Source organism: Globicephala melas, chromosome 5 (assembly GCF_963455315.2).
Source record: "Globicephala melas chromosome 5, mGloMel1.2, whole genome shotgun sequence".
Lineage (NCBI taxonomy): Eukaryota > Metazoa > Chordata > Mammalia > Artiodactyla > Delphinidae > Globicephala > Globicephala melas.
In genome coordinates, this window is record NC_083318.1 from 66788715 (window position 1) to 66801928 (window position 13214).

Consider the following 13214-nt stretch of genomic DNA (forward strand, 5'->3'; position numbering starts at 1 on the left):
TAGCCTTTGAGGAGGAACTAAAGGTCGTTGACTTTGTTTTATGGCTAGACTGTTATTATTTTGTCTTGCCTAACTGTTTTCATTTGTTTCCGCATTTTCTCACTTCTCTGATTAAATTTGCTCTTTGGAACTCAGGGAAGGCCTAGGAGGCTAAAGCTTTTCTATAAACAAGAGCCAGGGGATGGGGTGGGGAGGTGTCTGTCCCCAGGAAGGTTCTGCAGGGTCCTGCTCAGTTTCAATAATTTTTAATTGTGTTGCATTGCGTTATCATTTTGGGTTCTCTGTGTTTAGAGCCTGGTGTTTGGAGTGAGTGACATCGCTGGTGAATGAACCTAGGAAGCTTCCTAGTGCTCACATGTATTCTAGCTTTGTTGTTCTTTGCTTGCCATTGCAGATATATTTTATGGGAAAACCATAGGCTATTCAAGAATTTGAAAATACTGAAACATATTTATACTGGTTGTTAAGATATTAAAATAATTTATACTGGTTGGTAAATAGCTGCTACCCCAAGACTCCCAAGAAGCTCTCCTCTTCCCTGTCAGCAACTCCCCTGTGAGGATTGCCAGGTACAATATAGGATGTCCACTTACATTTAAACCTGTTGTAAATTATGAATAATTTTTTTAGTTTAAGCATGTCCCATAAAATATTTGGCACATACTTATATAAAAATTTATCTGTGGTCTGTCAGAAATTCAAATTAACTGGGCGTCCCGGTTTTTTAAATTGCAAAATCTGATGATCCCACTCTACTTGGAATCCAGTCCTATTTACAATCCAGCACTAATGGGTGAAGTCCTGGATTCAGGGCCCTATTAGTCCTTTCTGACTAGTTGGTGTTCTTTCGTACAAGTCATTAAATTTTTTTTAACATAATCTCTGGCATGGCTTTAATGCATGTCAATGGCCTATCTACTGTATCATATTCTTTCTAAAATTTGATAAGAATAGCATTACTTACTAATTCTCTATGTTTTGCTTTTAGACTACACTCTTTTTTCACTGTTTTTGTTTTTACTGAAAGTTTTTTTTTCTAAAGACATTTTTATATCATGCAAAATTGTAAGTCTGGTACACCATTTTTTGGTCAACCTTGCACAAAGAAATGACAAAAACCCAGTTACAAAGAAACTAAATTACTACATACAATCTAACTTTTTAGAAGAGCTTTGGGTATCTACAAACTTGACAACATTCCTTGTTTGTGTCATTCAGACTGGCAATCACTACTTTCCATCAAGGTAATTCTGTGTTACTAAAAATAAGATATTCCATGGATTTTGCCATCTTGATATAATAGCAAAGTCAAATGGTAACTGTAAACAAATCTTACTATATACAGAATATGCATCTCTGAAGAGTAGTCTGGGAATATATAAATTTTAAAGCAATCATATCCTTAATGTTTGTTTCCCAAAGTACATTCCACAGGGTACTGATTATGAGAAAATTATAGTTGTTTTCTGGGAAAAGGTTTCTTGCCAGGGACATGGTAGATTAAACCTAGTTAATCGGTTACCTTTTCAGTTGGATTTTTTGGAGACTTTATTAAGTACAGTTGTGAACTTCCAGGGAAAATCTGTATGTATGTCTAAGTATGTAAGGTATGTTTGAGTGTGCTTGTGTGTGTGCGTGTGTGTGTCTGTGTCTACATTTCCCAAGCTTACTTTAGCAATTACTCTTGTCACAAAGGTGGGCTTTCAAACATTGCTGCAAATTCCTATTTTGCAAGTCAGAAGCTTGGTATTAACTCACGTTCTCTTTGTATTCATTCTGTAATCGATCCTAATCTCCCCCCAGCAAGTGGATGCCGCTAGTAGACTCCAATAAAGGTCACATGCTCAAAAAAGCAAATAGAAATACGTATGGATAATTTTCAAAATATCCTTAACATCCTTGCTAGTTAATTTCATTATACTTTCATGTGTACTTTACTTTTACTTGAGGTAGAAAGGCTGATAGCTACTGTGGGTAATTTTACAGACTTGGATAAATGTCTTAAGATTTCTATGCCTGTTTCTTTAAATATAAAATGAGGATAATGTTGCTTGAATTAGCTGCTTTACAGAAGAAGGTGTCAGTGTGTGTGAAGGGTGGGATGAGGGAAGACTCTATATAGTCATGCATTTGAAAGTGCTTTTAAAAATACAAAGCATTATTCACACGTGCAGTATGATGATGGATCTTCGGTTGACAGTGGCTCATCCACTCCAGCTTTTAGTTTTCCGATTTTCCATACTCACTATTAGTCCTACTATTCTATAAACAAAGATATAAAACTGTGACGTGATACTAAAGGGAAAGTTACAGTATTTTCCTTTAATGCAAATGACCATTTCCTGAACTACTTGATTTGTAAATATGTGCTTTCATAGGATGGATTTCTGGAAGTGTGTGCCCTTTAACCTAAAAGGTACCAGCCCTTACACACCAAGGTTATGCTATTGATGGCCGTCAATGAGATAATGAAGGAAACTTCAGTTAGTGTATTCCCTGCGTCTATTGTATATCAATGGTAGGTGATTTCAGGTCCCCAGCCATATTATGCCGATATTGTTTTATGACCATCCACAGTACAGAAAGACAGGAGGGCTGATGGAGTTGTCATGCTAACACATGTTCTATCCTCTCTTGTCCCCCCGCCACCTATCCAGAGAGTGCAGCATCCACACGAGTGTCCCTCCTGTGGAGGCTTCGGCTTTCTTCCGTGCTCCATCTGCCACGGGAGCAAAATGTCAGTGTTTCGAAACTGCTTTACGGACTCTTTCAAGGCCCTGAAGTGCACGGCTTGCAACGAGAATGGCCTTCAGCGCTGTAAGAGCTGTGTTGGTTAAACAGAGCTCCCACCCATGGGGCGCCTGGTTTCATTGACTGAAAGCAATAATTTGGTTTATACTTTTTTTAAAAAAATGGCTATGTTTCTGGATTAATCAATAAACTTTGTTTATTAGAATTTCCTTTGTTTGGAGCTTTTGCTGTGACCACTTTCACTGATGTTTTAAATAAATGTTCATTCAACCGCTACTATGTGCCAAGCCCTGTGCTAGACCCTGGTTTCTAATTGGAATTAATGGAGGGCCTGATAAAATTCCAAGATATCCAAAGTCTGGTTCCTTATGTGTGTTTGATTTTCTAAAGAAAATATACAATGTATCCAATGGTGTCTATTGCAATGCCACCCTATTGTTTAGGATGAGTTAATTCAACTCTCCAGATGCATACATTTTATGTGAGCCTCAGCTGTAGGGAAGAAGAGAGCTCTGGGTAGTGGGAAAGAATATGATCTTACTTATACTTAAGGAGTAAATTATTTTTAAAGCTGTAAAGTAGTCTTGGAGCTGATGATATTAATGATAAATTATTAATGTTATCCGATGAATTTCTTAGTGATGATACAAAAGCTGCCAGAAGACTTATCTGGATTTATTGTTTTAAACATCTGCTTTGTGCTATTGTCCCTGAAAACCCTGCGGAAAGATGCTGTTATGGTTCTCTTGAGCTGGACACAAAATATTACATAGTTTGAAAACATAGTAGACGATATCAGCAAAGTGGACAAAAGGAATTTCTGCTATAATTATTAGCTGATGCCTACCTGTACATGTGTCTGTACTCTGATGGATTCCCTTATGAATGGTTTTAACAAATCACCTTCACTATATCTGTGATAAGGTAATTAAAACATTTTACATCTTGGTTTTGCAAAAAGCTATAAATATTTACCGAGTACTTTCTAATCATCCAGGCGTAGTAGAAGGCATGGTTTCTGCTTTCATGGAGCTCACACTCTAAGAAAGAAGGAAGTATTAAACAAATAATCATAAGCAAGGTGAGTCTTATAAATACTACACAAATGGTACCGTGTGCTCTGGGAATGTGTGGCAGGAGGGCCAACCTAGATGAGTTAGAAAACGGTAAGAATAGACTTTGTTGAGCAACTGATATTTAAGCGGAGACATCATGGGTAACTGGTCAACTAATGAGTCACAGAACAAGGGGGATAATACTTCAGGTAGAGGAATAGCATGTTTGGGGACTCTAAGATCAGATAAAAGTTGTTTGTTTGAGTGTTGGTGTGGATATGCATAACTTAAACTCATACATTGCTAATGAGAATGTTAAATGGTACAACCACTTAGGAAAGCCATCTGATTGTTTCTAATAAAGGTAAAGATATGCTAATTGTATGCTCAGCAATTTTACTGCTACTTATTTATTCAAGAGAAATAAAAACATATGTCCATACTTTATAAGAATTTCATGGAAGCTCTATTCATGATAGCCAAAAAGCAGAAAGATTTCAGACACCAATGACAGGAGAAATGATAAGCAAACTGTAGTATATTAATACAGGTACACACTTCCTAGGAGTAAAAAGGAACAAGCTATTGATTCTAGCAATAATATGGATGAATCTTAAAAACATTTTATGAATAAACTTAGCCAGATACAAAGGGTATGTACTATGTGATTCCATTTATATGAAGCTATAGAATAGGCAAAATTAATCTATAGAATGGCTGCCTCACAGTGGGGAGGGGACCGGAGGAGGAAATTAAATATGAACAGAACTAAGACAGTGGTAGAGTTATGGCTAGTTGAGAGTAGATTTCCCCTCTGTCAGGAAAAATGAGTTTCTTGCATCAATGAACAGTTTCTCATCACAATTCCAATACGGTCCTGAGATTCTAGAATTAAGTAGTAAGGCCTATCCAAAAGTTCCTGACTACTCAGGCCTTGGCTATGTTTTTGCAAGTCCAACCATAGTCCCAGTGTCCTCTTGTCTGGGGGTACATTCAGGATGGAGAAATACAACAGTCCAAGAAGTTCTAATTTTCAGGCCCCATCTTGGACTATGGGTTCAGAGGACAAAAACTCGCTGACTTTCAACTGTGTTCATGAGGCATTTGTTTTGCTTTCTATCTTTATTCTGTTTTTCATGTACTGGCATTGAACTAAAGTGTTATGTTCTCTGCTAGTTATTGGTGAGTCTAAAGAAGAGCATTATGAAAGAGTGATGAAATTTAAAAGAAAATCTTAGACATCTTGTAGAATTGCAGAAGTTAATGAGAGAAAGAGGCTCAGAAAATAAGCTCGTAATAGGCTTATTTAAACATAAATTTGTGTTAACTTTCAGAGAGAACTTGGTTTAGACGCTTCACATCTGTCTGCTTCAGTCTTATAAAGTGTAAATGTGAAGTAATTAAACCTGATATATTTATTCTGCACCGTTGTTGTGTGGGATTAATTAGAATATATAGGAAAGTACTTTAAAAACACAAAGCATTATACAGAGGCATAGAAGAATTTCCTAATCACCATGAAAATTATGCATCTTCAATATATCCTTTTACTGACCAGATAAGGAAATGAACTCACATTCATTGGACCCTTCTGTATGCTTGGCTTTTTAGAAGGAATCTCACTTATTCTTCACAATACTGTGAAGAAACTGAGATTCGGAATGTTAATTCACTTTTCTAAAGTCTTGAAATTTATCCTAATTTGTTGTATCTTAAGTGTTCACGTGAGCTGCCTTTATCTCTGGTATAAAATGGGAAATCAGTCGAGAGCAAACCACAAAGCTGCTCAAAGATAAACACCTACATAACCAGTAGAGTCGAAATGAAGAGAAAGGTCTGTCCTGTGCTTCTGTGCTTCTTCTCTGGAAGTATTCATTGATTTTAAAAGCCAGGAAGTGCTGACTGTTGGCAAAGGACACAGAGTAATGCAATCAGGCCGTGGATAATTTTTTTAAAAAGATTAAGAAGAGGAAATCAGGAGATGATGCATACCTAATAATATAAATATATAGTAATTTTTTAATCTTCTTGTTGTCCCAGGGTCTTTTTTAAAGATAAATTATTGGTATATTGATTGCAGTTTTGTCTGGTCTTTCATGCACAAACCTCACACATCGCAGAGAAGCTAGTCTGTAGTTCCTCAAAGCAGAGAGAAAAATTTTAACTTTTTTGGCAAGCAATATGCATATAATATCCTTTTAGATTTCAGGTATTGTTTCTCCTGATCTTTTGTAGTTTCCTCACCTATAATAATTTGACAGTAATTTTTTTGGTTTTTTACTTGACTTCATAGAGTTATTTCTAAGGCATTAAACTTAGTTTCCATAGAATAAAATATATTTCTCTTTGTTCTCGAATTTAACCAGTCTGTGTAATATTTCGTTGTAATAAACTATTATACTCAATAAAAATTAATGTGTTATTTACTTATATAATTATACACATAATTGTAAACCCAATTACAAGGCAACGATTTGGGAAGAAACGAAACTGACTCTTGATAGATTCTGTTTGCTGGTAGCAGAAATATGCAGGCGGAGAGAGTGTTTCTCCTGGTGGTAAACATTCAGCAGGCAGGAGACATCCGAAGGAATGGGGAGCGTCTGCCAACCTTGGAAGTCTGCAAAGTGGAAATTGACTATGAAAGCTTGAGCTAACTGACGTGACAATAACAGTAACCAGGGACATTTAGTAATATGCTCAAGGTCATTCATCCTCACCTTCTGCCTTTCAGGTTCATCAGCAGCTGGTATTGCTTAGCTACCAGCATTTCAAAACGCAGCCTGTGTTTGACTTGCAGTGTTTGACTGGAGACTCAGTTACTTTGGAAGATATGTTGTTCTCTGCAAGGGTGAAACACTTCCACACCTGCTTCACTTAGAAAGAGACAGTTTCTCTCTGTGTCTGGCTTATTTCCACTTCACACAATGTCCAAGGCATGATCTCACTTATATATATGGAATTTAAAAAGTTGAATACATAGTAGCAAAGAGTAGAATAGTGGTTACAAGGGGTGGGGAGCAGACAAACAGGGAGATATTAGTCAATGGGTACAATGTTGTAGTTCTATTGGATCAATACGTTTTAGAAATCTAATGTACAGCATGATGACTAGAGTTACTAATGCTGTATTGAATACTGGAGATTTGCTAAGTGAGTAGATTTCTGGTGCTCTCACCACACACGCTTGCATACACACGCACACACACATGCACAGGAAAGGTAATGGTGAGGAGATGTGTAAATTAACTTGACTGTAGTAATCATTTCACTATGTATATGCATATAAATCATCATGTTTTACCTCTCAAATATATACAATTTATATTAAAAATAAAATAAAATTTAAAAATTAAAAAAATAGACAGCCTTACTGAACATACTGACCCTTTTTTGCTTTACTGGAAGCCATTACAGGGTTCTTATCAGGAAGCACTCCTCTTTGGAGAACCATTGGAAATTCTTTGATGGGAGAAAAATTTTTTTCAAGTATGGGGGAGTATCCATGTTTCAAAGCATAATTCCTCTAAGAAAAGAAAGAAGACCCATTCTGATGGAAACTTTTGTTCTGTCCCTATTTGGAACTTTTTGAACTTTTTCATTGAACCTAGCATAGAACACACTGGAAAACTCAAAATGCATGATTCAGTAGCAAGGTAACTTTGAAGAGAATATAACTTTCATAGAAGAATATAAGATAGCCTAAAAGCTTTGCTTATATGTAGCAAAACTGAAGCCGACTCTTAATACATACCTAGAAAACCCATATTGATTCTCTGCATTGTACATGGCTCATTTAGCAATCTCTGCTCTTAAGTAGTTACTTTTTTCCCTCTGTTTTCTGTGATCTTAACCCTTTTCTTTCCATCCCCTTGTTAGAAGAATATCGATATAAATGTTATCTGAGTACCCCAAAGAGAGGTAGATAGATCAGCTACAAAGCAAAATATTTGCATCATCTAGAAAATGGTGCTAGATGTGGTCCCTATTTTATACAATAAAAGAAAAATGTTAATACAAATGGAAAATAGTGATCTTTTAAATGTTTTCCTTATAAATTGCTAGTTGCTTTGGTCCATGTTTTGCATATTGTATATTTTTGTACACTGCTTTGCATTTGACAGATGAAGGCATTGTGAAGCCCGAAAAACCCCCAGGAGAAGCATGGGTACCAAATCTAAGGTGCTGTTTCCTGGAAGACCAGATGCCACTCATTGCTGTGAAGTTTACATATTTGCTTTGACCTTTGGAGGTCTGTTTTGAGTGGTTTCCTGTTTGCTGTAGATTTTGCCTGGAAACAGAATTGTCAATATATTTTCTGTCACATTTTTTTTTTCTGACTAGGAAATATTATAGCATGTTTAATCCTAGGAAAGAGAAATATATCTGTTTTTCAGAACATTCTTCCCTAAGGTAAAATTGTACTCTGTATTTTTTCAGTAGTTGCTATGAATCCTTTGCTGTTATAAATATGTGAACAGCTGTAGTAGTGTGTTACCCCCACTAGATATGTCCTCTTCCCATTTTCTTCTCCTTCCATGCTTGTAGAAATGGGAATTGGGGAAGCTCTTTGAGCCTATTTATAAAATAGAAGTCTCTGAATAAAATATATGTTTGTTAACAATGTTATTGTGATAAGTAATTGTGTGTAGTAATTCCCTGAGTTTCTGGAATCAAAACTAAGCATGGGATTCTCAGTTAAGAAATGTACCAGGTATTGTGAGGGCTACAAAGATGAATATAATATGACTTTGTCCTAGCGTGATTGGAGAGAGAAGACAGGTTATAGGTAAATATAACACAAACTCTGTCATGTAGATTATTGGTTCTCAGATGTCTGGTAAAGACACTGAATAACGTAAGTTGCTCAAAAGGGCAGAATATGTGAACATGGGAGCCTTCTTTGAGGGCTTAGCTTGAAGCAGTGCCTTTAATAATAATCTAGAATTTCTATAGGCAAAGATATGGATGGAAAGTCATGCCCAGCTCTGAACTCAGGCAGGTGGAAAACAAGGTGCTTAGCACAACGTCTGGCAGATGGCAAACATCCATTACAGGTTCCAAATGATCCCAGAGATGATGATGATTCCAATGTGTCATTGTGATTAGGAGCACAAGCTCTGGATTTGAATTATTTTGTTTTGAATCCCAGTTCTGCCGTTTGCCAGCTCTGTGACTTTAGGCAAGTTTCTTATACTTTCTGTGCGTCAATTTTCTTATTTGTAAAATGGGAGTAACACTAATACCTAACTTATAGAGTTGTTGAGAGTATTAAATTAATACACTAAAGTACCTGTATGCTTCAGTACCTGCCACACCGAATTAGAGATAGTTTGGGACTAAATTGTAAAAAGTTTGAAAGCACAGGGCTTTGTATTCATCCTGTAAGCAATGAATGCCTTTTCAGTCAGGTTATGTATTCCATGAATGATTGTTTTGGTAAATGAAAGTAATGATATGTGTCTATATAATTTTTGCCTGCACTGAGCATCACGCGGACCTTAGTTTACCGACCAGGGATGGAACCTGTGCACCCTGCAGTGGAAGTGCTGAGTCCTAACCACTGGAGCCCCAGGGAAGTCCTGAAGTAATTATGTATTAAAAGAAGTGAGGTACATATATGTATATGTATAACTGATTCACTTTGCTGCACACCTGAAACTAACACAACATTGTAAATCAACCATACACCAATAAATATTAAAAAAAAAAAAGAGATTCCATACTTTCATCCCTAGAGTCTTATTCAGAGAGAAAAAAAAGAAGAGAGGGACTCGGGAAGTAAAAACTTAAGCATTTAGAATGCAGTAGGCACTCTTCACCAATGATATATATAAGGCTGGTTTTTGCATAATCAGAATATATGAATCTGGAAACCAAGAGGAGTGAATCCTCTAAATATTACTCATATTTTGGCTCAAAATATTTTTGTTTCTTATTCCCATGATGTTAGGCTATTGATATCTTAGTATTCAAAGCAGGAATGCTTCCACCGGGAACCAAAACAGTGGTTTATTGAAATGAAAGTCGTGACATTTATAAGGTCATTTTTAGCTTCTGATGACACCAGACCTACAGAAAACAAGGTTACAGTTCAGCTGCTTTATCCTGTTTGTCAATGGAAAATAATATTGGTGCTACACAATGTGTGCAGGCAGGAAGCTATCTAGAACCAGGCAGCTTCTCAGACATCTCCTAGTACTGCCACAGCCAGTGACGGAGGTTAATGGAGGATAATAGTCTCACAATAAAAGCAGGGCAATCATAAGGTGAGGTAACCTGGAGAAAAAGATTTGGATCACCCTAGAGGAAGAAATTTGTAAATACAAACCATGTTTTATGACCAGCTGTAGAAACACAGATGAGAGTTGTGATCCACATATTATCACTTTCCCCATTATCTCTCCCCACTGTTTTTCTTTACGTGTGTCACTTAACCTCTGTACTTTCTCCCCCCTTACCTTCTACTATTTTTCAGAGTATGGAGTTGGTAATTAACTTTATAAGTGAGTCTATATTTAACTTTAAATTCATATCAAAACTTCATCAACCATGTCAGTCATTGTCTCTATCTTTGGGTCAGCTTCATTCTTTCTCCAGTTCAGTCAGATATGTAGGGGTAACCTGGGTTAGAACCAAAGACTTATAGGTTCTTGTTGGTGGGGTAGATATTTTTCCAGCATATCATGTAGCTGATGAGAATAGTGTTTGTTTTTGTTTGTTTGTTTGTTTGTTTTTTTTTAACATTAAGCTAGTTTATCATTGTGCTTTGGAGAACAGTGCCTGGGAATGAGAGTGTGAACTAAAAACAAGTATAGATCTGATTCCTTTCCTGTGGCCTGGATGGGAATCTGGACTAGTAAGTGCATCCCAGTAAGAAGTGACAAGCAGCAGTTGTCAAACTGTGTAGGACGTGTCTTTGACAATGACCTGTGACTGTGAAAATCATGCCACTATTGGAATAATCAGATAATCAAAATGAATTAAAGACTTAATTGATCAGCTAATGCTTAGGAAAGCAGGGTCCCCCCAGAATTTTGGAAAATCCAAGGGCTTAGAAAACTCTCACCTGAGAGATATTTACTCCCTACTAACTCCCTGCTAATAAGGAAGAGGTTGATCTGGACAATTGTTGGAAAAATTAAAGTAATGTACAGTAGGTTTATGCCAGCACATTTTCTTCAAGTATCTGAGTAGTAGGAGTGATCTTTGATGTCTACAATAACTTACTTCTGAATATTACATTTATACATGATTGCTATAGCTTTTTGTAAAATAAAGGGAAAAAAAGGAAAAAACCTACCACAATACAGACTTTGATGTTGTTTCCTTCAGAACTTTTCACCTATGACCTTTGTAAATTTCGACCAGCCTCTTTTTTTCCAGCTTTACTGAAGTATAACAGACAATAAAAATTGGACACAACTACATTTTAAAATGTGATGTTTTGATATTTGTATGCATTGTGAAATGATTACCACAGTCATGCTAATTAACTGGTTTGAATCACCTCACATAGTTATCTTTGTGTGTGTGTATGGCAAAAACATTTAAGATCCAGCCTCCTGGCAAATTTCAAATATACAATATAATATTATTAACTATAGTCAGCATCCTGTACGTTAGATCTCTAGAATTTGATTATTCCACGTAACTGAAATTTTGTACCCTCTGACCGACATCTTCCCTACCCCTCCTCTCCGAGCAGACCACCATTTTACTCTCTGCTTTTATATGTATTCTAAATATAAATATAAATGTAAACTTTTTAGATTCTAAATATAAATGAGATCATGCAGTATTTGTCTTTCTGTGCCTGACATTTCACTGAGCATAATGTCCTCTAGGTCCACTCAGGTTGTCACAAGTGACAGGATTCCCTTCTTTTTTAAGGCTAAATAATATTTCATTATATATATATGTACCACATTTCCTTATCCATTCATCCATCAATGGACACCTGTTTATGCTCCACTGAGGGGCTGTAATCTCACCTGAAATCCTTCGCTCCTGTGAAGGTATTTTTGTGCATGGATAGTTGTTCAAATTGATGTTTCTGTGAATAGAGGAGCACTTGAAACTCCTATTCTGCCATCTTGCTGACATCACTTTCTCTCTGTCTCTCTCTCTCTGTCTCTCTCTCTCTGTCTCTCTCTCTCTCTCTCTCTCTCTCTCTCTATATATATATATATATATATATATGTAGAAGTGGTGATTCACTCCTAAATTTTCCTTCATGGTTGCAAACATTATTACTTTTCCAGATAGAGGTAGGACAATCACATTTCAGATTATAAATTAAAGTTTTCCTGACACTAGTTAGAATTTCCTGTGCATGGGCATCAGTCTACAGTAAACCTGTTTTTGTTCCTCAGAGAGAGTTAATTCTCCCTCTTGTTTGTCAACAAAGATATCTTGTGTGGAGAAAATGAAGTGTGCATCCTAAATGCCACAAAGATGCTAAAAGGGACCAAATGGATGAAACTCATTGGAATACTCATCTTGGAAGATTATTGAAAACTTAGGACAGAATTAGAGACTGTTGGATTACAAAACAAGAGAAACTACCTCCAAAGCCTTGGTGTATATGTTTTAAGTAGCACCAGAAGTACAGTTATGACCTATGTATTTAGCAGTTTCTGATGCTCTGGGTTACTATCCTTATACTAAAGCATATTCACTAATATCCCAGCTCCTCCATTTTTCTCTCCAGGTGCTGGAAATTTTGGTGCTGCTCAATAGAGGTCTTACCTCTAGAATACACAGAAGACACAAATCTTAAAAATGAAGAACTGGAATGCCATTAATTTGTGCTTCTTTTAATATCTAGTTGTATTTATTTAAAAAAAGTAACACAGGATTTAGGTATTACCTGGCAGAATGTATTAGTGTTGACGTTCCATCTGACGACTTTAAAAGAGGTTTTAAATTGAATTATTCAGTGATGTTTATGGGCTTAAATAATGATCCAATGAACAAATATGAACAAAAATTCATGACATGTATAAACATGACTTTCCCCCATACAATTTCCCTGACTGCATTTTCACAGTATTGTTCCAAAAAATTCTATCAATTCTTCCTTTCCCAGGCAGTCTTAACACAAAAGCTACTAGTATTTCTAGATTTTTTGTGTGTACTTGTATGGGTGGCAGTATAGATTATGAGCTCAAACATAGAATGGAAGATTTGACATTCTGAGACCTGAAAAAAACTCACATGATTCAATGTTTTGGACAAGGAAACTGATGGTAAATTTTTAGTAAAATGTCCTCTGAGATCTAACGTAGGCATGGGCTCTCTTCTGAAATTTTTGCTGCCTCTTATATTTAGAGCTTGTATACAGCTTGAGGGGGAGACACTCTAACTCTTCTTTAAAGGAAGTTTTATTTAACTTTCTCCGAGCAG

General features: G+C 36.3%; 1 protein-coding gene across 4 annotated transcripts in view; it reads left to right on the forward strand.

Annotated features, from left to right (window-relative positions):
- Nucleotides 1–8479, forward strand: part of GRXCR1 (glutaredoxin and cysteine rich domain containing 1) — a 313882-nt gene extending 305403 nt beyond the window's left edge. For 3 of the 4 annotated variants that reach the window (XR_009563995.2, XR_009563996.2, XR_009563997.1), the window contains one exon: nt 2658–2797. Coding sequence is in view for 1 of the 4 variants with exons in the window: in XM_030881156.2 (XP_030737016.1) it covers nt 2658–2837 (180 nt within the window). In the remaining 3 variants the exon portion in view is untranslated. Of the gene's footprint in view, nt 1–2657 lie in introns of all 4 variants that reach the window. The other variant, XM_030881156.2, reaches the window with a different exon arrangement.
- Nucleotides 8480–13214: the final 4735 nt, after the last annotated feature.